General features: G+C 43.2%; 1 protein-coding gene across 1 annotated transcript; it reads left to right on the top strand.

Annotated features, from left to right (window-relative positions):
* The first annotated feature begins 11,490 nt into the window (after positions 1-11,490).
* cplx4c (complexin 4c) lies at positions 11,491-26,240 on the top strand. Its single transcript, XM_055867729.1, has 3 exons — positions 11,491-11,901; positions 20,210-20,297; positions 24,304-26,240. The coding sequence occupies exons 1-3, from the start codon at positions 11,735-11,737 to the stop codon at positions 24,529-24,531; spliced, it is 483 nt and encodes a 160-aa protein (XP_055723704.1). The 5' UTR covers positions 11,491-11,734; the 3' UTR covers positions 24,532-26,240.
* Positions 26,241-26,495: the final 255 nt, after the last annotated feature.

The following is a 26,495-nucleotide window of genomic DNA, read 5'->3' as shown; positions in this document are numbered from 1 at the left end:
TGAGGTGAAATGCATTTTGGGGTATGTTTACACATTCTATTAACAACATGAATTCTAATCGCAGGCTGATTCCCAGCATGCTGCATTTTCATCAGGAGACCTTAAAAGCTTTCAAATATACTGCGCATTAGACCTCACAAGTTATACCTACATGTTCAAAGTGTATAAACAATATGTGTGATAATAAAACAGTCCTATTGTATTGTATTCTATTGTAAACATTAAGATACGTTTTTCTCTTGGCACAAGGTCGACATAATGAGCTCAACAAAAGCAGCTTGAGTTCATTTCATAAAAGGGCAAATTTAACAGAGACATGATCACTTTACTCTTAGTATCTCAGAGTAGAAACACACAGTGCTTCGGGTTAGCTTGGTTTCAGAAAGGTGTTTTGTCTAGTTATAAGTTCTTTATGTACTGAGTCCTATTCATTTCCAGTCATGTGGAATAATGGCCAGTTGCTTTCTTTGTGTCTTGCATGCAGACCGCTTTGTCCAGAGGACACAGTCTTATATCGCATCGAGACGGCTAGCTTAGACTCCCAGGGTAGATTCCGTGTCAGCTAGTCTACATACATCATGGTTTTATAATCTGTAACCATGTCTTCACACTATGTGTGTTACAGTAAGGTCTACTGGCACTCTCTCTTGGAAGTATTGTGTTCCACATAGGTATGAAGAGGATTAAGTAAAACAGGTCGACAGTACTCACCTCCGCTCTGTCTTCACGTGTCTTCACGTGTCTGCCACAGGGTTGCGCCAGAGAGTACCATCTCACCTGATGCTACTGCCTTGTTTCTCAGTGGAGATGTAACTTGAGCATTACGATGATCCATACCAGATGAGCCAACTTTTTATGACTGCTTCCCAAACAGGAACGTGTAGAGAACGTTCTCAGGACGTTGTCACACCTTTTCTCAATACTGATATGATCAAAAGAAAAGCAGCTCTGCTCTCGGATCAGTTTTCTCTATTCACATCATACTTTTGCATTATAATTATTTAACAATACTGACAACGGATAGGCTCCTAGAGAGATATTACCTCCTATGGCTGCAAATGGGATTTTGATTGAACGTGAACATTTATTTCAACATGAATAGAATAGGCCCATGTATCTTTTAATGCGGTAATCTCGGTTTTCATTTAAAAAGCATAATTTAATGCTTCACTTGTTTGTAACAATTGCAAAAACTTTGGCAACTTTCTATTTGTCGCCAACTTCTTTCTGAAGTTAAAGGCAGTCACAGTCAGACAGATAGCCTCGACATCGTGAGGCAGAAGAGCAAAAAAGCATCCAACGAGGTACTTTGGCTGCTCTACGAGTGGTCTGGACTCTGGATCACTCGTAGAGTGGTCTGTATCACACGTAGATGTGCAAAGGTTTTTAGGAGTCACGTTACTAATTAAGGCTCTAGGAAACACCTCGGCTACCAAAGACACATCAAGGTTCTAACAACGATCTGAAGGCTACAAAGGCTCTGTGAAACGAGGCCCTATTCTGCCTGGAGGAGGTAAAAGAAGAAACCCCTCCCTGGCATGGATCCCACTACAGTACAGATGGAAAACCCCTCCCTGGCATGGATCCCACTACAGTACAGATGGAAAACCCCTCCCTGGCATGGATCCCACTACAGTACAGATGGAAAACCCCTCCCTGGCATGGATCCCACTACAGTACAGATGGAAAAACCCTCCCTGGCATGGATCCCACTCCAGTACAGATGGAAAACCCCTCTCTGGCATGGATCCCACTACAGTACAGATGGAAAACCCCTCCCTGGCATGGATCCCACTCCAGTACAGATGGAAAACCCCTCCCTGGCATGGACCCCACTACAGTACAGATGGAAAAACCCCTCCCTGGTATGGATCCCACTCCAGTACAGATGGAAAACCCCTCCCTGGCATGGATCTCACTACAGTACAGATGGAAAAACCCTCCCTGGCATGGATCCCACTACAGTACAGATGGAAAACCCCTCCCTGGCATGGATCTCACTACAGTACAGATGGAAAACCCCTCCCTGGCATGGATCCCACTACAGTACAGATGGAAAAACCCCTCCCTGGTATGGATCCCACTCCAGTACAGATGGAAAACCCCTTCCTGGCATGGATCTCACTACAGTACAGATGGAAAAACCCTCCCTGGCATGGATCCCACTACAGTACAGATGGAAAACCCCTCCCTGGCATGGATCTCACTACAGTACAGATGGAAAACCCCTCCCTGGCATGGATCCCACTACAGTACAGATGGAAAAACCCCTCCCTGGCATGGATCCCACTACAGTACAGATGGAAAACCCTTCCCTGGCATGGATCCCACTCCAGTACAGATGGAAAACCCCTCCCTGGCATGGATCCCACTACAGTACAGATGGAAAACCCTTCCCTGGCATGGATCCCACTACAGTACAGATGGAAAAACCCTCCCTGGCATGGATCCCACTCCAGTACAGATGTAAACCCCTCCCTGGCATGGATCCCACTACAGTACAGATGGAAAACCCCTCTCTGGCATGGATCCCACTACACTAAAGATGGAAAACCCCTCCCTGGCATGGATCCCACTACAGTACAGATGGAAAACCCCTCCCTGGCATGGATCCCACTACAGTAAAGACAGAAAACACCTCTCTGGCATGGATCCCACTACAGTACAGACAAGGCTGATAGGTAGAGTCAGAATCAATTAGCTATAGGACCACAGGTGAGCTCCTGTCAGATAGTTAAACTTACACACATAATATATTCCATATCTCACTGTTCCCAGGACAGTAATAAACATATGTATGCTGTGTGTGTGTGTGTGTGTGTGTGTGTGTGTGTGTGTGTGTGTGTGTGTGTGTGTGTGTGTGTGTGTGTGTGTGTGTGTGTGTGTGTGTGTGTGTGTGTGTGTGTGTGTGTGTGTGTGTGGGGAAGGGGGCGTGCAGGGATTTATTGGTAGGAGGATTATAGTTAGTGATTTGAATTAATCCTTCTATCCATCCTAGTGTAAGTAGATCTACTGTTTGTGTCTTGCCTGTAACCTTGAATGTTCCTGCATAACAGTAACGTATAGAACCAATACATACATTTCCCTCTAGGTCTAAATCTGTAGAAATTCATTACAGTAATTCAAAACATTAATTAATTTAACTTGCCAGCCGAATCGAAGCCAGTGGAATAGTCCCAAAAATACAAGCCTAGCCCAGTTAGCAAGCTTCTGTCACGCCCTGGCCTTAGTATTCTTTGTTTTCTTAATTATTTTAGTTAGGTCAGGGTGTGACATGGGGAATGTATGTGTTTTTTGTAGTGTCTAGGGTGGTTGTAAAGTTTAGGGGGTTTATTAGAGTAGTTGGGTTTATGTTTAGTATAGAAGTCTAGCTGTGTCTATGGTTGAGTGTAGGTATCTAGGAAAGTCTATGGTTGCCTGAATTGGGTCTCAATTAGAGACAGCTGGTTATTGTTGTCTCTGATTGGGAGCCATATTGAAGGCAACCATAGGCTTTAGCTGTTTGTGGGGAATTGTCTATGTCGAAGTGTTTAGGGTCTGCACTTTTGTTTGTATAGCTTCACGGTCGTCTGTTTTGTTTAGTTGTATAGTGTTTGTTTCGTTTTCGTCTTCTTTCTGTAATAAAGAAGATGTATTTTCCACGCGCTGCACCTTGGTCCTCTCTTAGTCCCTTTGATGATCGTGACAGAATTCCCCACCAACCACGGATCAAGCAGCGTGAGAGGAACCAGGACTCGTGGACTTGGGAGGAAATATTGGACGGAAAGGGACCCTGGGCTCAACCAGGAGAATATCGCCGCCCCAAAGCTGAGCTGGAGGCAGCGAAAGCAGAGAGGCGGCGATATGAGGAGGCAGCACGGAAACAAGGCTGGAAGCCCTCAAGTCAGACCCAAAAATGTCTTGGGGGGGGGGCTCTCGGGTAATTTAGTTGGGTCAGTCGGGAGACGTGAGCCAACTCCTCCTGCTTACCGTAGGGAGCCGGTGAGGGCGGATTTGGAGGTGAGCGACGTGGAGACAGTAAAGGAGTTAATGGAGAAATTGGAGGAGAGAGTAATGAGGGATGTATTGGTTTGGTGCATGAGGCACGGCATCCGTCCTAACGAACGTGTTGGTGAGTTAATGTCACCGGGAACAGCTCTCCATACTCGTCCTGAGGTGCGTGCTAGCTTTCTGGTGAAGACAGTGCCTACAGCACGCACAAAGCCTCCTGTGCGTCTCCAGAGTCCTCTACGCACTGTTCCTCCTCCACGCACTCTCCCTGTGGTGCGTGTCTCCAGCCCAGTGCCTCCAGTTCCGGCACCACGCACAAAGCCTCATGTGCGTCTCCAGAGCCCTGTACGCACTGTTCCTTCTCCCTGTACTCGCCCTGATGTGCGTGCCCTCAGCCCGGTACCACCAGTGCCAGAACCACTCACCAGGCCTATAGGACGCCTTGAGAGTCCAGTATGCCCTGTTCCTCCTCCCCGCACTAGCCCTGAGATGCGTGTCCCCAGCCCGGTACCACCAGTTCCGGCACCACGCACTAGGCCTAATGTGCGTCTCCAGGGTCCAGTATGCCCTGTTCCTTCTCCCCGCACTAGCCTGAAGGTGCATGTCCCCAGCCCGGTAACACCAGTTCCGGCACCACGCACCAGGCCTACAGTGCGCCTCAGCCGGCCAGAGTCTGCCGTCTGCACAGCGGTGCCTGAACTGCTCGTCTGCCAACCGCCATCTGAGCCATCAGTCTGCCCAGCGCCATCTGAGCCATCAGTCTGCCCAGCACCATCTGAGCCATCCGTCTACCCAGCGCCATCTGAGCCATCCGTCTACCCAGCGCCATCTGAGCCATCCGTCTGCCCCGAGCCATTAGAGCCGCCCGTCTGTCCCGAGCCGTCAGAGCCGTTCGTCAGTCAGGAGCCGCTAGAGCCATTCGTCAGTCAGGATCTGCCAGAGCCGCCGACCAGACAGGATCTGCCAGAGCCGCCGACCAGACAGGATCTGCCAGAGCCGCCGACCAGACAGGATCTGCCAGAGCCGCCAACCAGACAGGATCTGCCAGAGCCGCCAACCAGACAGGATCTGCCAGAGCCGCCAACCAGACAGGATCTGCCAGAGCCGCCAACCAGCCAGGATCAGCCAGAGCCGTCAGCCAGCCATGAGCAGCCAGATCCGTCAGCCAGCCATGAGCAGCCAGATCCGTCAGCCAGCCATGAGCAGCCAGATCCGTCAGCCAGCCATGAGCAGCCAGATCCGTCATCCAGCCATGAGCAGCCAGATCCGTCAGCCAGCCATGAGCAGCCAGATCCGTCAGCCAGCCATGAGCAGCCAGATCCGTCAGCCAGCCATGAGCAGCCAGATCCGTCAGCCAGTCATGAGCAGCCAGATCCATCAGCCAGCCATGAGCAGCCAGATCCGTCAGCCAACCATGAGCAGCCAGATCCGTCAGCCAACCATGAGCCGTCCAGCCAGGATCCGCCAGAGCCGTCCAGCCAGGATCCGCCAGAGCCGTCATCCAGCCAGGATCCGTCCCTCAGTCCGGAGCTGTCGTCCCTCAGTCCGGAGCTGCCCCTTATCCTGGTGCTGCCCCTTATCCTGGTGCTGCCCCTTATCCTGGTGCTGCCCCTTATCCTGGTGCTGCCCCTTAGTCCGGTGCTGCCCCTTAGTCCGGTGCTGCCCTTTAGTCCGGTGCTGCCCCTTAGTCCGGTGCTGCCCTTTAGTCCGGTGCTGCCCCTTAGTCCGGTGCTGCCCTTTAGTCCGGTGCTGCCCCTTAGTCCGGTGCTGCCCTTTAGTCCGGTGCTGCCCTTTAGTCCGGTGCTGCCCTTTAGTCCGGTGCTGCCCCTTAGTCCGGTGCTGCCCCTTAGTCCGGTGCTGCCCCCTAGTCCGGTGCTGCCCCTTAATCCAGTGGGGTTAATGTGGAGGGTGGCCATTTGGAGGAAGCTACGGAGGCGGGTAGTGACTGTGGTGGGTTGGGGCCCACGACCAGTGCCGGAGCCGCCGCCGAGGACGGAAGCCCACCCAGACCCTCCCCTAGACTGTGTGCTGGTGCGCCCGGAGTTCGCACCTTAAGGGGGGGGGGGGGGGGGGTTATGTCACGCCCTGGCCTTAGTATTCTTTGTTTTCTTAATTATTTTAGTTAGGTCAGGGTGTGACATGGGGAATGTATGTGTTTTTCGTAGTGTCTAGGGTGGTTGTAAAGTTTAGGGGGTTTATTAGAGTAGTTGGGTTTATGTTTAGTATAGAAGTCTAGCTGTGTCTATAGTTGAGTGTAGGTATCTAGGAAAGTCTATGGTTGCCTGAATTGGGTCTCAATTAGAGACAGCTGGTTATTGTTGTCTCTGATTGGGAGCCATATTTAAGACAACCATAGGCTTTATGGTGCTGCACCTTGGTCCTCTCTCAGTCCCTTTGATGATCGTGACAGCTTCATCAAGCGCACCTGAAGAAAACAGATATTATACTGAACAAAAATAGAAAAGCAACACGTAAAGTGTTGGTCCCATGTTTCATGAGCTGAAATAAAAGATCCCAGAAATGTTCTATACTGTAACGGTCGTCCTCCTCCTCTTCGGAAGAAGAGGAGGAGTAGGGATTGGACCAAAGCGCAGAGTGATAGTTTGACATAATGAATGTTTATTAAAGTAAAGACGAAAACCGAAAACACTTCAACAAACTACAAAATAACAAACGAACGTAGACAGACCTGAACTATGAGCACTTACAAAATGACGAAGAACGCACGAACAGGAGCAGACTACATACACGAACGACAAAATGAAACAGTCCCGTGTGGTGCACATACACAGACACAGAAGACAACCACCCACAAACAAACAGTGTGAACAGCCTATCTTTATATGGTTCTCAATCAGAGGAAAACGTCAAACACCTGTCCCTGATTGAGAACCATATAAGGCTAATTACAAACGACCTAAACATAGAAACACATAACATAGAATGCCCACCCCAACTCACGTCCTGACCAACTAAACACATACAAAAATAACAGAAAACAGGTCAGGAACGTGACATATACGCACAAAAAGCTGATTTATCTCAAATGTTGTTTATCTCAAATGTTGTGCATTAATCCATCCACCTGACAGGTGTGGCATATCAAGAAGCAGATTAAACAGCATGATAATTACACTGGTGCACCTTGTGCTGGGGACAATAAAAGGCCACTCTAAAATGTGCAATTTTGTCACACAACACAATGCCATAGATATCTCAAATTTTGAGGCAGTGTGCAATTGGCATGATTACCGCAGGAACGTCCAGCAGAGCTGTTGCCAGAGAATTTAATGTTAATTTCTCTACCATAAGCTGCCTCCAATGTAATTTTAGAGAATTTGGCAGTACGTCCAACCGCAGACCACATGTAACCACGCCAGCCTAGGACCTCCACATCCGTCTTCTCAGGGTAACTCATCTGTGTGCTCGTCGTCCTCACCAGGGTCTTGCCGAATAATAGTTATTTAGCTTGTAACCATAGCAGACACCCTTTTGGTGCTATATAGAACCTTAATTTGAAAATTCCAGAAAATGATGTCATGGCTTTAGAAGCTTCTGATAGGCTAATTGATATAATTTGAGTCAATTGGAGGTCTACCTGTGGATGTATTTCAAGGCCTACCTTCAAACTCAGTGCCTCTTTGCTTGACATCAAGGGAAAATCGAAAGAAATCAGCCAAGACCTCAGAAAATTGTAGACCTCCACAAGTCTGGTTCATCCTTGGGAACAATTTCCAAACGCCTAAAGGTACCACGTTCATCTGTACAAACAATTGTACTCAAGTATAAACACCATGGGACCACGCAGCCGTCATACCGCTCAGGAAGGAGACGCGTTCTGTCTCCTAGAGATGAATGTACTTTGGTGCGAAAAGTGCAAATCAATCCCAGAACAGCAGCAAAGGTGTAAAGGCTTTCTTCCTGGGATGAAGGAGAGGAGGACCAAACTGCAGCGCGGCTAGTGTTCAACATGTTTAATAACAAAAGACGATAACGTGAACACTATACAAAATACAAAATAACAAACGTGAAGAGACAGTCCTATCTGGTGCAGAACACAAAGACAGGAAACAATCACCCACAAACAAAGAGTGAAAACAGGCAACCTTAATATAGTTCCCAATCAGAGACAATGACAAACACCTGCCTCTGATTGAGAACCATATTAGGCCAAACAACAAACCCAACATAGAAACACAAAACATAGAATGCCCACCCAGCTCACGTCCTGACCATTCTAAACAAAGACTAAACAAAGGAAATAAGGTCAGGAACGTGACAAAAGGACCTTGTGAAGATGCTGGAGGAAACAGGTACAAAAGTATCTACAGTGGGGAGACAAGTATTTGACACACTGCCGATTTTGCAGGTTTTCCTACTTGCAAAGCATATAGGTCTGAGGTCTGTAATTTTTATCATAGGTATACTTCAACTGTGAGAGACGGAATCTAAAACAAAAATCCTGAAAATCACATTGTATGATTTTTAAGTAATTCATTTTTTGAACCACCAAGACTCTTCCTAGAGCTGGCCGCCCGACCAAACTAAACAATCTGGGGAGAAGGGCCTTGGTCAGTGAGTTGACCAAGAACCTCATGGTCACTCTGACAGAGCTCTAGAGTTCCTCTGTGGAGATGGGAGAACGTTCCAGAAGGACAACCATCTCTGGTAGAGTGGCCAGACGTAAACCACTCCTTAGTAAAAGGCACATGTGAGCCCACTAGGAGTTTGCCAAAAGGCACATAAAGACTCCCAGATCATGAGAAACCAGATAATCTGGTTTGATGAAACCAAGTTGAACTATTTGGCCTGAATGCCAAGGGCCACATCTGGACGAAACCTGGCACCATCCCTACGGTGAAGCATGGTGGTGGCAGTATCATGCTGTGGACATGTTTTTCAGCGGCAGGGACTGGGAGACCTAGTCGGGGGAAAGATAAACGGAGCAAAGTACAGAGAAATCCTTGATGAAAACCTGCTCCAGAGCACTCAGGACCTCAGACTGGGGCGAAGGTTCATCTTCCAACGGGACAACGATCCTAAGCACACAGCCAAGACAACGCAGGAGTGGCTTCGAGACAAGTCTGTGAATGTCCTTGAATGGCCCAGCCAGAGCCCGGACTTGAACCCTATTGAACATCTCTGGAGAGACCTGAAAATAGAGCTGACAGAGCTTGAGAGGATTTGCAGAGAAGAGTGGGAGAAACTCACCAAATACAGGTGTGCCAAGCTTGTAGCGTCATACCCAAGAAGAATTGAGGCTGTAATCACTGCCAAAGGTGCTTCAACAAAGTACTGAGTAAAGGGTCTGAACACTTATGTAAATTTGATATTTCAGGGGTTTTTTTTCTATAAATTGGCCCCCCCAAATTCTGAAAACCAGTTTTTGCTTGGTCATTATGGGGTATTGTGTGTGGTTGATGAGGTTGATTGATGAGGGGGGGGGAGTATTTAATCCATTTTAGAATAAGGCTGTAATGTAAAACAAAATGTGGAAAAAGTCAATGGGTCTGAATACTTTCCGAAGGCACTGCACCAAAAAAGGGTTCCGCTGTAGTTACAACTCTTTATGGTTCTTTATAGAACCCTTATGGAGAATGGTTCTAAACTCAGCAAAAAAAGAAACGTCCTCACTGTCAACTGTGTTTATTTTCAGCAAACTGAACATGTGTAAATATTTGTATGAAAATAACAAGATTCAATAACTGAGACATAAACTGAACAAGTTCCACAGACATGTGACTAACAGAAATGGAATAATGTGTCCCTGAATAAAGGGGGGTCAAAATAAAAAGTAACAGTCAGTATCTGGTGTGGCCACCAGCTGCATTAAGTACTGCAGTGCATCTCCTCCTCATGGACTGCACCAGATTTGCCAGTTCTTGCTGTGAGATGTTACCCCATTCTTCCACCAAGGCACCTGCAAGTTCCCAGACATTTCTAGGGGGAATGTCCCTAGCCTTCACCCCCTTGATCCAACAGGTCCCAGACGTGCTCAATGGGATTGAGATCCGGGCTCTTCGCTGGCCATGGCAGAACACTGACATTCCTGTCTTGCACAGGATGAGCAGTATGGCTGGTGGCATTGTCATGCTGGAGGGTCATGTCAGGATGAGCCTGCAGGAAGGGTACCACATGAGGGAGGAGGATGTCTTCCCTGTAACTCACAGTGTTAAGGTTGCCTGCAATGACATCAAGCTCAGTTCGAGACCATGACGGACCCTCCAAATCAATCCTGCTCCAGAGTACAGGCCTCGGTGTAACGCTCATTCCTTCGACGATAAATGCAAATCCGACCATCACCCCTGGTGAGACAAAACCGCGACTCGTCAGTGAAGAGCACTTTTTGCCAGTCCTGTCTGGTCCAGCGACGGTGGGTTTGTGCCCATATCTTTCTTTTGGCGTTGTTGCCGGTGATGTCTGGTGAGGACCTGCCTTACAACAGGCCTACAAGCCCTCAGTCCAGCCTCTCTCAGCCCATTGCGGACAGTCTGAGCACTGATGGAGGGATTGTGCGTTCCTGGTGTAACAATGTCCACCCTGTCTCCCTGTAGCGCTGCATGGGAATTAAACCCTTTACAATGAAGATCTGTGAAGTTATTTGGATTTTTACAGATTATCTTCGAAAGACATGGCCCTGAAAAATGGGCGTTTCTTTTTTTGCTGAGTTTATAAAGAACCTTTGTTAAAATCCCAAAGGTTCTTTGTAGATCCCTGTGAAGAAACCATACAGAGTTTATTATTCCTTAGGCGTTATTGTTGTGTTAATTGACAAGTTGAATCAGGTGTGCTAGCTCTGGAACCACCGGGACTCTCTGGAGAGAATTGAGAATCACTCATTTAGTCAACTGTTGCATGACTCAAATCAAATCAAACTTTATTTGCCACATGCGCTAAATACACTTTACCGTGAAATGTTTACTTACAAGCCCTTATTAACCAACAGTGCAGTTCAAGAAGAAGAAAATATTTACTAAGTAGGCAAAAATAAAAAGTAATATTAAAAAGTAACACAATAATAATAACAATAACGAGGCTATATACAGGGGGCACCAGTACAGAGTCAGTGTGCAGGGGAACAGGCTAGTGGAGGGGGGGTTCATGTAGTCTGACTGTGTTTTCCGGGGTTCAGGTAGTCTGACTGTGTGTGTGGGGTTCAGGTAGTCTGACTGTGTTTTCCGGGGTTCAGGTAGTCGGACTGTGTGTGTGGGGTTCAGGTAGTCTGACTGTGTATGTGGGGTTCAGGTAGTCTGACTGTGTGTGTGGGGTTCAGGTAGTCTGACTGTGTATGTGGAGTCCAGGTAGTCTGACTGTGTATGTGGAGTCCAGGTAGTCTGACTGTGTGTTCGGTCCAGTGGTGAGGTCTGGCTGGCTGGAGCCTGTTCAGTACTGGTCAGTAGGCTACATGCAATAAGCTAATCTCTTGAGCGGTTTTACTCCAGACAGAATACATAGACACCCAGATCCACTCACCTTGACAGACAACAGCTTATGGTGACACCAGGGAAAGTTATACTCTACAGAACACAACATCATCCCAGCTCTTCTTAAACTCTTCAAATCAAAACAACTCTATTTGCACTGAGCAGGTCAACATTGTGGAATTATTCTCTTAAAAACTTGATTTAGCTACTCTCTCACTCTACATTTGAGGCAGTTGTGGGCCTCTTTCTAACAACCTGCTGCCCTTCCCCTTCCCCTGTAGTGATCCGCTGTAGTTCTGTAGCTCATCAGTTGGTCCAGGATGTCGTTCATGATGAAGGCTATGCTGGGGAGTAAGTTGAAGGATATGACGGGAGGAGGAGGAGGAGAGGTTGAGGTGCCAGCAGGCGATGTGAAGGAGACCCCTGAGTCTAAAGGAATGTCCAGAGAGGAGTTTGAGGAGTACCAGCGACAGCTTATTGAGGAGAAGTGAGTAACCAATCAATCAATTGATCAACTGATCAAGTTCTATTTGCATAGTGTTTTGAACAAATTCATAATAAATGCATTACCCCTTAACCATAGCTAAAACCCCCAAAGGTCAAAATGTACCAATTAATTACTCCTTAACCCTAGCTAAAACCCCCAAAGGTCAAAATGTACCAATTAATTACCCCTTAACCCTAGCTAAAACCCCCAAAGAGCAAAGTGTACCAATTAATTACCCCTTAACCCTAGCTAAAACCCTCAAAGGTCAAAGTGTACCAATTAATTACTCCTTAACCCTAGCTAAAACCCCCAAAGAGCAAAGTGTACCAATTAATTACCCCTTAACCCTAGCTAAAACCCCCAAAGGTCAAAGTGTACCAATTAATTACCACTTAACCCTAGCTAAAACCCCCAAAGGTCAAAGTGTACCAATTAATTACCCCTTAACCCTAGCTAAAACCCCCAAAGAGCAAAGTGTACCAATGTGTCTTTATATCTGAACCTAAATCCAGATTTAGGCTAATATGAGGGATGGCTAATTTGCTCACAATAGCAGATTAGCAGATGAGGCAAGTCAGTGGAACTAGTCAAAAAAGATTTATGTTTCAAGACAAATGTTTTTACATGCTATATTATCATACCGGAACGCAGGGTTTGGAAGTGGCTGATTATATGTAATCAGTTACATTTCATTAGATTGTTTAAAAAAACAATAACTGTAATCAGTTATGTTACCACCCAAACTTTGAAAAACTAGATAATTATTTCTTGGATTAATTTTAAATTCACAAAGGATGTTTTGCGAGAAAAAAAATACATCATGACACGTTTCTGTTTTCTCAATGACATTTAATTCAGGATTTAAAAAAGGCACATGTTTAAGTTTGTTCCACCTGAGCAAGTCTGACCACAAGTCTGAAACCCCTCATTTTTTGTCCTCTTCTAATGGCTCTTAAGGGCAAAGTAATTAAAAGTTAACGGGAAAGTAATCAGATTATGTTACTGAGTTTGGGTAATCCAAAAGTTACGTTAATGATTATAATTTTGTACAGGTAACCAGAAACTGTAACGGATGACATTTAGGAAGTAACTGTGGACAAGAAGAGAGCAGCTGAGGAACTGTGATTTCACGTAATGAAAACAGAAGATTTATTTCATGCTAACGTGACATGAACTTGAACTCGCTACTTCCAGTAACCTGTCAGAACTTTAATAAAAAAAGTTACTAGCTGGCCTAAATGAATAACGCAAACGGTACTAGCTGGCCTAAATGAATAACGCAAACGGTACTAGCTGGCCTAAATGAATAACGCAAACGGTACTAGCTGGCCAAAATGAATAACGCAAAAGGTGCTAGCTGGCCAAAATGAATAACGCAAACGGTACTAGCTGGCCAAAATGAATAACACAAAAGGTGCTAGCTGGCCTAAATGAATAACACAAAAGGTGCTAGCTGGCCTAAATGAATAACACAAACGGTACTAGCTGGCCAAAATGAATAACACAAAAGGTGCTAGCTGGCCTAAATGAATAACACAAAAGTGCTAGCTGGCCTAAATGAATAATGCAAAAGGTGCTAGCTGGCCTAAATGAATAAGGCAAAAGGTGCTAGCTGGCCTAAATGAATAAGGCAAAAGGTGCTAGCTGGCCTAAATGAATAAGGCAAAAGGTGCCAGCTGGCCTAAATGAATAAGGCAAAAGGTGCTAGCTGGCCTAAATGAATAAGGCAAAAGGTGCTAGCTGGCCTAAATGAATAATGCAAAAGGTTCTAGCTGGCCTAATTGAATAATGCAAAAGGTGCTAGCTGGCCTAAATGAATAATGCAAAAGGTTCTAGCTGGCCTAATTGAATAATGCAAAAGGTGCTAGCTGGCCTAAATGAATAAGGCAAAAGGTGCTAGCTGGCCTAAATGAATAAGGCAAAAAGGTGCTAGCTGGCCTAAATGAATAAGGCAAAAGGTGCTAGCTGGCCTAAATGAATAAGGCAAAAGGTGCTAGCTGGCCTAAAAGAATAAGGCAAAAGGTGCTAGCTGGCCTAAATGAATATTGCAAAATGTGCTAGCTGGCCTAAATGATTAAAGCAAAAGGTGCTAGCTGGCCTAAATGATTAAAGCAAAAGGTGCTAGCTGGCCTAAATGAATAACGCAAAAGGTGCTAGCTGGCCTAAATGAATATTGCAAAAGGTGCTAGCTGGCCTAAATGAATAATGCAAAAGGTGCTAGCTGGCCTAAATGAATAACGCAAAAGGTGCTAGCTGGCCTAAATGAATATTGCAAAAGGTGCTAGCTGGCCTAAATGAATATTGCAAAAGGTGCTAGCTGGCCTAAATTAATATTGCAAAAGGTGCTAGCTGGCCTAAATGAATAACGCAAAAGGTGCTAGCTGGCCTAAATGAATAACGCAAAAGGTGCTAGCTGGCCTAAATGAATAATGCAAAAGGTGCTAGCTGGCTTAAATTAATAAGGCAAAAGGTGCTAGCTGGCCTAAATGAATAATGCAAAAGGTGCTAGCTGGCCTAATTTACCAGCAAAACATGTTGATGCTACAGACAGTAACATCTACTACAACTCTCAGAGACCTATCTAGCTTCATAACATGACTGTAGAGTGTGTCAATGTTAATGTCACAACCATCTTCCAGTGGTCTGTCTAGAGCAGCAGAGGTAGTGGCCTTACAGTCTTACAACTAACACAGTACCACATTATGTCTGATAACTAACACAGTACCATATTATGTCTGATAACTAACACAGTACCATATTATGTCTGATAACTAACACAGTACGACATTATGTGTCTGACATCTGCTACAGAGAGTAGAGGTATATAAAGCCCTTCTGTGTATCATATCACTGGTTGAGTGGTTTAGTGATTAGCCTAATTTCAACACTAGCTTCCTGTCAAGCCACGAGTGTTTGCCTTTCACAGAGGGGCGGGTAGAGCAGAACGACAGGCACATGGTGTTACATGTTTGTGTGTGTGTGTGTGTGTGGGGGGGGGGGGTGTTTGTGTGTGTGGGTGTGAGGCTCAGGTGATGTCAGTGAAAGGCAGGTATAAGAACTGTAGGCTGTAGGCTCCAGGCAGCATGGCTTATTGTAATGACTGGGGGCTGTAGCATTAGGCTCATGTAAGCCTAGCCAGGCAGGGGTCAGGGGGATTAGGGTCTGGGCCACTGTCTTCCGACAGGTGGCGTCACTACTACAACATGTCGATGCTAGTCCCTCCAATAACTCTGACGTAAGAAAATGCAATTCTGGTGTAATAACTGACCAGCGCTGTGCTCCAGACAACCCTTCTTCTGCTTCTTCTTTATTTACTTCTTCTTCTTTTACTTCTTCTTCTTTTACTTCTTCCTCTCTTCCTTTTCCTGCTCCACTGCTATTGCTCCAGAGTCAGGAACTGGTAACCACACATGCTCCAACCCGTAACAACACATCTGCCACGCCGACCCTCAACACGGGGGCCCCTCAGGGGTGTGTGTTTAGTCCCATCTTGTACTCCCTGTTCACCCATGACTGTGTGGCCATGCATGACTCAAATCAAATCAAACTTTATTTGCCACATGCGCTAAATACACTTTACCGTGAAATGTTTACTTACAAGCCCTTATTAACCAACAGTGCAGTTCAAGAAGAAGAAAATATTTACTAAGTAGGCAAAAATAAAAAGTAATATTAAAAAGTAACACAATAATAATAATAACAATAACGAGGCTATATACAGGGGGCACCAGTACCGAGTCAGTGTGCAGGGGAACAGGCTAGTGGAGGTCATCTGTACATGTAGGTGGGGGCGAAGTGACTATGCATAGGTAACAAACATACAGTGAGTAGCAGCAGTGTACAAAAGGGAAGGGGGTGGGGTGTCAATGTACATTTTCCGGTGGCGATTTTTATTAATTGATCAGCAGTCTAATAGAAGTAGAAGCTGTTGAGGAGCCTTTTGGTCCTTGACTTGGCACTCCGGTACCGCTTGCTGTGCGGTAGCAGAGAAAACAGTCTATACCTTGGGTGACTGGAGTCTCTGACAATTTTATGGGTTTTCCTCTGACACCGCCCATTATATAGGTCCTGGATGGCAAGTGATGTACTGGGCCGTTCGTACTACCCTCAGTAGCGCCTTACGGTCAGATGCCGAGCAGTTGCCATACCAGGCGGTGATGCAACCGGTCAGGATGCTCTCGATGGTGCAGCTGTAGAACCTTTTGAGGATCTGGGAACCCATGCCAAATCTTTTCAGTCTCCTGAGGGGGAAAAGGTTTTGTCGTACCCTCTTCACAACTGTCTTGGTATGTTTGGACCATGATAGTTGATGGTAATGTGGACACCAAGGAACTTGAAACTCTCGACCTGCTCCACTACAGCCCCGTCGATGTTAACGGGGACCTGTTCGTCCCGTCTTTTCCTGTAGTCGACGATCAGCTCCTTTATCTTGCTCCCATTGAGGGCGAGGTTGTTGTCCTGGCACCACACTGCCAGTTCTCTGACCTCCTCCCTATAGGTCGTCTCATCGTTGTCGGTGATTAGGCCTACCACTGTTGTGTCGTCAGCAATCTTAAAACAAAACAAAGAAGCTGATCTTGGACAACAAGAAATGGAGGGGTGAGCGCACCCCCAGCCACATCGACAGGGTTTTAGTGGAGCGGGTAGAGAGATTCAAGTTCCACTGTGTCCACATCACTAAGTACTTAATATGGTCCACACTAGGACAGTCGTGAAAAAGGCGCCACAGTGCCTCTTCCCCCTCAGGAGGTTGAACAGATTTGCATGGCACCTCAGATCCTCAAAAAGTTGTAGATCTGCACCATTGAGAGCATCTTGACTGGCTGCATCACCGCTTGGTATGGCAACTGCACCGCCCTCGATCGCAAGGTGCCACAGAGGGTGGTGATGATGGCTAAGTACATCACTGGGGCAGAGCTCCCTTCCATCCAAAACCTCTATACCAGGTGGTTTAATGTGGGTATCTCTTGTATGTGTTCCCACGTGGCAAGCGTTTGTACATTCCCTCTCCAAAAACAGTACACAGTTACAGTCACTCACCCTTCTAGATATCTTGAAACAGTCTTAACAAGTATTGTGTCCTGTTAGTGCTAGCCAACTTCTTTCGCCAATTAATTTCAGCCGCTGCTGCTTTGCAACCGTGGCAAAATTGGTTTGACATTGGATAGCCTGTTTCTGGGGCTAGTTAGGGACCGTCAAGAAATTACACAATGTCAATGGGACAATATTTTAATTTTTCACATCTTTTAGTTGTCTCATAAAATGCTTTCAATATTTGTATATGCATTTCTACAATTTGTAGTTGGTTTGAGTTATTTAGGTCAGTGAAATTTGGAGCGATTGACATTTTAAAACATTGTGTAATTTACTGTTGGTCCCTAACTAGCCCCATAGGGATATCGAATGTCAAACCAAATTGACCATGGGCATTACGATCGGGTCCATGCAGCTGTGCTCCGAAATTATTAATTGGGTGCTCCCAGCTGTGGACATGTGGACAGGATATAAATAAACCCAACCCAAGGAAAACTGTTACGGTACCCTTCATTATGTGACATAATTCATTTTTATATCATCTCCCAAATCTCAGTTTTGGACGAGACTGACTATATGACCAAAATTATCCTATTTACATTTTGTAGTCAATTTTGACACTAGAGTAAATGATTCAGACTCATATCGATGCCACATACGCTATTTTCAAAACGAGAAGTTACTTTTTAAGGGAAGTCGCTTGTTAAAGACGTCCTCCAGTGATTTTTGAACTTGTTGAAAGTGATACCCCAGGTATAAATACAGTACACACACTGAAGAAAATATGTTGAACAAAGGTACAGTATTTATAAGTCATATTATTAAAAATCAAGACAAAATTAAAGACTGTCACTTTAAAACTTCTTATGGCTGCAGGGCGGTGCCGGTACACTTATGACAACAGCCACTTCAAGTGCAGGGCGCGAAATTCAAAATATATATTTTTTTAATATTTAACTTTCACACATTAACAAGTCCAATACAGCAAATGAAAGGTACACATCTTGTGAATCCAGCCAACATGTCCGATTTTTAAAATGTTTTACAGCGAAAACAGCACGTATATTTATGTTAGCTCACCACCAAATACAAAAAAGCACAGACATTTTTCACAGCACATGTAGCATGCACAAAGCCAACCTAACTAACCAAGAACCAACCAAACTAACCAACAAACAACTTCATCAGATGACAGTCTTATAACATGTTATTCAATAAATCTATGTTTTGTTCGAAAAATGTGCATATTTCAGGTATAAATCATAGTTTACATTGCAGCTACAATCAGAAATTGCACCGAAAACAGCCATAATAATTAGAGACACCAACGTCAAATACCTAATTACTCATCATAAAACATTTCTGAAAAATACATAGTGTACAGCAAATGAAAGACAGGCATCTTGTGATTCCAGCCAATATTTCCAATTTATTAAGTGTTTTACAGCGAAAACACAATATAGCGTTATATTAGCTTACCACAATAGCCAGAAAGACATGCCATTTCCCAGTAGCAAAAGGTTAGCGATCGTAACAAACAAGCAAAAGATATATAATTTTTGACTAACCTTGATATTCTTCATCAGATGACAGTCCTATAACATCAGGTTATACATACACTTATGTTTTGTTCGAAAATGTGCATATTTAGAGCTGAAATCAGTGGTTACACATTGTGCTAACTTAGCTACTTTTTCCACAACGTCTAAACAGCAACGATATTTTTATGACACTTTTTATGACACACATATTCTGACCAAATAGCTATTCATAAACATAACTAAAAAATACATGTTGTATAGGAAATGATAGATCCATTAGTTCTTAATGAAATCGCAGTGTTAGAATTCAAAAAAATTTTTTTACTGCGACATCCAGCTTCGGTATAGCTGAGTACCCAAACGTTGGGCGCCGACGACTAGTTCACATGTACAACAGATATATGAAATAGCATCATAAAATGTTTCTTACTTTTGCTGATCTTTCATCAGAATGTTGGACAAGGGGTCCTTTGTCCAGAACAGTCGTTGTTTGGATTTAGAACGGCACTTTCCCTCCAGATTTAGTAAGCGCACTAGCCAAGTGGCACGAATCGCTCCATCGTCAACAAAGTCAGAGAACGGAACACGGCAAAACTCCCGAAAAATGTTCAATAATCTGATTAAACTATATTGAAAAAACATACTTTACGATGATATGATCACATGTATCAAATAAAATCAAAGCCGGAGATAGTAGTCGCCTATAACGATAGCTAAACAGAAGGCAAATCCATGTCTCTCGTCGCGCCTTCCTGAAAACAGGAAATGGAGGACACGTCATTCCATGAGCTGTAATTCGAGTCCAGATCAAGTTACACAGTCCATTTCTTCTCTCACTCCTTGTCGACATCTAGTGGAAGACGTATGAAGTGCATCTAAACTAATAAATACCAAGGGCTTTAATAGGCAGCCCCTGGAACAGAGCCTCAATTTCAGACTTTCCACTTCCTGTCAGGAAGTTTGCTGCAGAATGAGTTCTGTTTCACTCATAGATATATTTCAAACGGTTTTAGAAACTAGAGAGTGTTTTCTATCCAATAGTAATAATAATATGCATATTGTACGAGCAAGAATTGAGTACGAGGCCGTTTGAAATGGGCACCTTTTATCTGGCTACTCAATACTGCCCCTGCAGCCCAAACAGGTTAAGGACGGATTTGGGTCACAGAGGTCACAGAGGCAGAGTTCTATGCCTCACGTCACCACTGGCTTGGTATGGAGGAACATCTACTTCCATACTTAACAACATGGTTATAATAGCGCTTATAAGTCTATCTATCTTTTCCCTAAAGGAAACCCAAGGACCTGTATACAGTCTGACATTAGTCCCCCTCTAATCAATTGTCCTTATATGAAGAAAAAAAACATCACCAAGAGATGCTAAATAATCAAATAGTATACCGTAATATATTGAGGCAAATGCTGTAATCTTGCTTAGTCATGTTCTTGCTGTCATTATAATCCCTTCCTCCCTGGCCGCCATTGGAACTCCATGAACCTATTGTTCCCAACCCTATCTCTAGCCAGGACCATCTCTATCTCCACCTACCTGACCATATCCTATATATGATATATCTAGGGCCCAAGATTTCTCCTGGTCAGGTGAGGTTGTCAGTAAACATTTCCTAGCCCTTTGGTTTTTATATGTACTTTTTGATGTGAATTTGATTCCGTATCTATAGAATTAACACACTTGAGGGAGTTCAATCGAAGTGACTTTCTTTCCCTTGCAGGATGGAGCGGGACAAGGAGTTTGCCACAAAGAAGGCGGAGAGGGCCAACCTGAGGTCCTGCCTGAGGGACAAGTACCGCCTACCTGAGGTAAGAGCTGACTTAATGTCGGCCCAGGGTAGGTGACTAACTGATTACATGTTACGTGTTAGTGATGGCAGTTTAACAGATTAATGCTGTTTTCAGTCTCTCGGTCCCAGCTTTGATGGGTTTTAGGTGACAAGCCTTCTTCACCACACTGTCTGTGTGGGTGGACCATTTCAGCTTGTCTGTGATGTGTACGCTGAGGAACTAAAGACTTTCCACCTTCTCCACTACTATCCCGTCGATGTGGTTATGGGTGTGCTCCCTCTGCTGTTTCCTGAAGTCCACGATCATCTCCTTTGTTTTGTTGACGTTGAGTGAGAGGTTGTTTTCCTGACACCACACTCCGAGTGCCCTCACCTTCTCCCTGTAGGCTGTCTCGTTGTTGTCATCGTTGTTGGTAATCAAGCCCACTACTGTTGTGTCGTCTGCAAACTTGATGATTGAGTTGGAGGTGTGCATAGCCACGCAGTCATGGGTGAACAGGGAGTATAGGAGGGTGCTGAGCACGCACCCTTGTGCGAGGTGGAGATGTTGTTCTAATGCCTCTTATTAACGTAAATAATCGATCAAATTTAAGACGGGATAAACTGTGTTCAATACAGGTCGAAAACAAAGTGGACCGAGCTTTCAGGTCGTGCGCCCCCAACCACAACAGTACACTAGACTCGACCCTCGTTCTGAACAGCCATACTTCTTCATTACTCAAAACAAAAACATCAACCAATTTGTAAAGACTGTTGACATCCAGTGGAAGCGATAGGAACTGCAAGCAAGTGCCTTAGAAATGTAGATCCACATAGAAACCATTGAAAACACTGTCACCTCAACAACAACAAAAACGGTCACCTCAAAAAAATAAAATCCTGGATGGTTTGTCCTCAGGGTTTCGCATGCCAAATAAGTTCTGTTATACTCACAGACATAATTTTAACAGTTTTAGAAATGTTAGAGTGTTTTCTATCCAAATCTACCAAATATTATATGCATATCCTAGCTTCTGGGCCTGAGTAGCAGGCAGTTTATTTTGGGCACGCTTTTCATCCAAAATTCCGATTGCTGCCCCCTATCCTAAAAAAGTTTTAAGGGGAAAGTAATCCAAAAGTATCAAAGTAATCTGATTATATTACTGAATTTGGGTAATCCAAAGGTTCCTTACTGATATTACTTGTTAGATATTACTGCACTGTCGGAGCTAGAAGCACAAGCATTTCGCTAAACCCGCAATAACATCTGCGAATCACGTGTATGTGACCAATACAATTAGATTTTATTTGATTTAGAATCTAATGTAATCAACTCTGTGTAGGCCTGACTACTAACTTCAGATACGTGGAACTTAAAACACATGAGTTAGCCCTTACCCCCCAATTATCACGCTGATCCCCTGTAGACAATGGAAACATGACTGTCAGAGCCCAATCATTCATGGCCATATATATATATGGGTAAAAGTCTTATAAGGTTTTCAAAGTAGCAAAAAAATAAAACAGCAATTACAATTCCCTAAAAGGCTTTTTTATGTTCATTGGAGTGTCACCTACGCCCTTATATTAGTTATATTCAAGAATAAAGCCAATAAATCATTTTTTATGTACCCTAGTAAAATGTCATTCAGTATAACACTGGTTGATTTTAAAATTGTTTAAATATTATGCCCATTTTTCAAAATCACAAGGTTGTATATCCATGTTTAGACTGGCAGAAATATAACTCCCCAGAAAAAAATTACATTATTTTATTTAGAAAACCACATATTTGATGTGTCACGGTACAACTCAAAATTGGTTGAAGGTTTTTTTACACAAAACTTCCTGCCTTACACTGAAAGAAAATCTAAAATCTATGAAAATATCTTTAACTTCATCCTTTGAGATGTGTTTTTGTCTCGCTGAGTCAACAAAACAAAGTTATTGTATTTTAATATAAAATACTGGTGTTATACTGTATGACAGTATTTTGTTGCCCTGAATAACACATATCACAACGGCCCACAAATATTGATTAAATGTGAATCCTTCAGCAATAACAATAATGATCCTATGAACTATTATTAGTAGCAGCAATAGTATTTTTCTTTTCGCTATTTTTGAAGTTATAAAACTGTGTAAAGAAACAGGATAAGATGTTTAAAATGCTAGCTGAATTTAGATCTCTTCTCTAGAGAGAGAGAGAAATGACCCGTACGCCACACACTAAACAACATGGGTTTTACTATGCAACATACTTCTCCATTTCTCTCTCAAACATGTGCTGTTACTATTTCATTTGCTAATGCTAATAATAATCACTTTACTATAATTTGAGCCTGCGGCAACACTTTCCATTGAATTTAAGTAGCATTATTACACGATTATTACATGATAGTTAATGTTGTAATTATGCATTGTTACCCTGTAACTGGTAAATTCTCTATTCAATGCAGGTACACAAATGCAATTTCAAGAAACGTACACAAAATAGCTACATAAAATGCCTATCAAACTACTTCAATTCAAACTTGTACTGTCTCGATTTTTCATAAAGTGCCCCAAATGTGAAGCAGCTATTAACTAATATAATTCATAATCCATTTTTTATCCATAATTGTGTGTGTGTGTGTGTGTGTGTCATATTATATTAACTAATATAATTAATCAGTTATATCTTAACTGTAGTGCAATAAAACGTTAACTACAGTGTAATAGTGTAACTTAATGTTAAGCGTTATCCACCCAGCTTTATATCCTATTATATCCTATTCTGTTGCTGACAGTAGCATGAAACCATGAAAACAATACCTTGCTTTTCTTCTGGCTAGTCTTTCGTCCCTAGCAACTGGATCTGCGTTAGTATTTTGTCAGTGCCGTGCAGCCTTCTCCTTATTAGACAATGGCATCTACAGTATAAAGATAGTGTGGCTTGAAATACCTTCAAATGCCTTAAAATAGTTTAAAATATTCATATTCAGTATTCATACAACAAGTAAATATGAATTGCATGATTAAATGTTGTAAACTAGTGAAAACATGGATAACAAAGCTAATGTCATTCAGCATAACGGGTGACATTGTGGTATAACATTAAACTTTTGTTGTGCTGAAGGACAAAAGCGTGATACTGAAGGATGGATTTCATACATAAACATATTTAACTGGCAGTTCCTTGGCCACCTATAGAAAGTAATGACCTTGACCGATAAAAACTATCCTTACTTTTCATATTTAATATATGTTTTTATAAAATAATAGCATTAAAAGTGTGTTGTACTGAAGGACATGCGTTTTTGTTACAAAGGTTACTAGAGGGTGAAAAGGTGAAATCATCAAATATTTCAGAGAGATTTACTCACCTCATCACATTGGGTCTTCTTTGGGTCTTCTTTGTGATGTCACACACTGTCACATGATTACCATCACAAGAACCCATTGGGGAGCCAAGCCCAGCCAATCAGAATGAGTTTTTCCCCACAAAAGGGCTTTATTACAGACAGAAATACTCCTCAGTTTCATCAGCTGTCTGGGTGGCTGGTCTTAGACGATCCCGCAGGTGAAGAAGCCGGATGTGGAAGTCCTGGGCTGGCGTGGTTACACGTGGTCTGTGGTTGTGAGGCCGTTTGGACGTATTTCCAAATTCTCTAAAATGACTTTGGTGTCGGCTTATGGTAGAGAAACGATCATTCAATTATCTAGCAATAGCTCTGGTGGGAAATCCTGCAGTCAGCATGCCATTTGCATGCTCCCTCAAAACTTGAGACAGCTGTGGTATTTTGTTGTGTGACAAAACTGCACATTAAAAGTGGCCTTTTATTGACCCCAGCACAAGGTGCACCTGTCTAATGATCATGCTGTTTAATCAGCTTCTTGATTTGCAACATCTGTCAGGTGGATGGATTACCTTGGCAAATGAGAAATGCTCACTAACAGGGGTGTATGGAACATTTCATCTCATGAAACATGGGACCAACACTTTACATGTTGTGTTTATATTTTTGTGCAGTGTATATACTTCTGACTATGTGTCTGTTTCTCAGAGTGGCCAGGACGAAGCCATGGTGAAGATGGCGGGAGACGACCTGGATCTCCCTGAGGACCTAGCCAAGATGGTGGACGAGGATGAGGAGGAGGAGGCGGTGAACGACTCACTACTAGGACAGCTACATCAACTACAGAACATGGACATGGACCAGCTGAAGACCAAAGCCCAGACCACCATGACAGAGATACAACAGGTGGCTGAGGAGAAGTGTGTCGTCATGTGAAGAGGGATCATCAGACTTCTTCTACCCATTGATCTTTCTTCAGCAATTAAGCAGTCCATCGTGTGAACTTCTACGTCAAGTGGGATTTACCCAACAAGCACCAAGTCTTTGTTATAATTATACAATATTGTATGTTAATCTTCACAGAACCACCTAATCTTTCTGTTATTCAGTTGCCTCAGAAAATATGAATTGCTGAGGCGCTGTGAAATCATACTGTATATTGTTGCTAATGATGACCACCTCCTCTCTGTTCAACTTCCACACAGAAACAGAATTAATAGAATAGACAAAGCCCCTCAGTCCACAGGTATTTGACTGGTACACTCAATATGGCCGCCGGTCCACCCATCACAAAATGTTTACTTCAATGGGAATATCTGTTCTAGTAATTATATTTTTATGCATCCACATCCGAACCTGTTGAAACAGAGTCCAGACTGAGTATTTTAACTTTCACAATAATAATTCGATATTAAACTGATTATGGCAGTAGGCCCGAGAATGGAAAAAGACATGTAAACACCTTACTCTGCTTATGTTAATTGGCGTGAGGTCAAAATCAAAGGAAGCATACATTGTTTACAACACCTGGTTTTCTGAGCATTCTTTCAAATTGTTAGGACACGTAAACAGCTTAATTAATCGGCATTCCAGTAGCATTGCAGCTGTGTATTTGATCTGCTCATGCACCGGTAGCCTGAGTTAAGTGAGTTTCTGAAAGTCTGCATCTCAGAAGTAGTTTACACATGCAAACTTTATATGTACAAACTCAGAATCAAAGGCTTCGAAAAAATTTACATGGTCACTGGGGTAGAACGTCGATTTTGAATCACGATTTTCTGCATTAATAAAAGTCTCACGAGTAAACAAGATTATTAGGGATATCGTTTATCCTCTACGGGATTGGTGTCCCCCCCGCGGGACGGTTGAGCTAACGTAGGCTAATAAGATTAGCATGAGGTTGTAAGTAACAAAAAAATCCCAGGACATATCTGATATGGGCAGAAAGCTTCAATTCTTGTTAATCTAACTGCACTGTCCAATTAACAGTAGCTATTACAGTGAAATAATAAAATACTATTGTTTGAGGAGAGTGCACAATTATGAACTTGAAAAAATATTAATAAACGAATTAAGCACATTTGGGCAGTCTTGATACAACATTTTGAACAGAAATATAATGGTTCATTGGATCAGTCTAAACATTGCTGCCATCTAGTTGACAAAATCTAAATTGCGGATGTCATTAGGTGAATGCACCAATTTGTAAGTCGCTCTGGATAAGAGCGTCTGCTAAATGACTTAAATGTAAATGTAATGATTTCAAAGATGATGGTACAAAATAAAAAAACGCATGCTTTTTTTCTTTGTGTCATCTTTTACCAGATCTAATGTGTTATATTCTCCTACAATAATTTTACATTCCCACTAACTTCAAAGTGTTTCCTTTCAAATGGTATCAAGAATATGCATATCCTTGCTTCAGGTCCTGAGCTACAGATTTGGGTTTGTCATTTTAGGCGAAAATTGGGGAAAAAAGGGTCTGATCCTTCCTTGCAAAGCATGTAAACATTTTAAACAAACTGTTATATTAATGTCACTATCTACAATAATTGTATTATTGCGTGCATGTAACCGTACTCACTGGCAACACATGAAAATACAAATAAATTATACTATGATAAGATGGTCTGTCTATAGTTAAAAGCATACATTGTCAGATTATTTTTACATTTTTCTTTGTCTGCTGCGTAGCAACAAAAAATAAAATACATATTATGAACAAGTCTTATTGATTAAGTAAACTGTATAGATAATCTGAAGGCTATATGTGTTGTCCAAAATGTAAGGTGAAAACAGTTGTTTGCTGTGTAGAGGTCAGGGGTTTCAAAAATACTGTACATTTCCCCATACATACATATCCAATCCGGCCCGCGGGTGGTTGGAGTTATTTTTTTTAT

This window comes from Salvelinus fontinalis, chromosome 17, assembly GCF_029448725.1.
Source record: "Salvelinus fontinalis isolate EN_2023a chromosome 17, ASM2944872v1, whole genome shotgun sequence".
NCBI classification, from domain to species: Eukaryota; Metazoa; Chordata; class Actinopteri; order Salmoniformes; family Salmonidae; genus Salvelinus; species Salvelinus fontinalis.
This window is presented reverse-complemented; position numbering and strand designations above follow the sequence as displayed.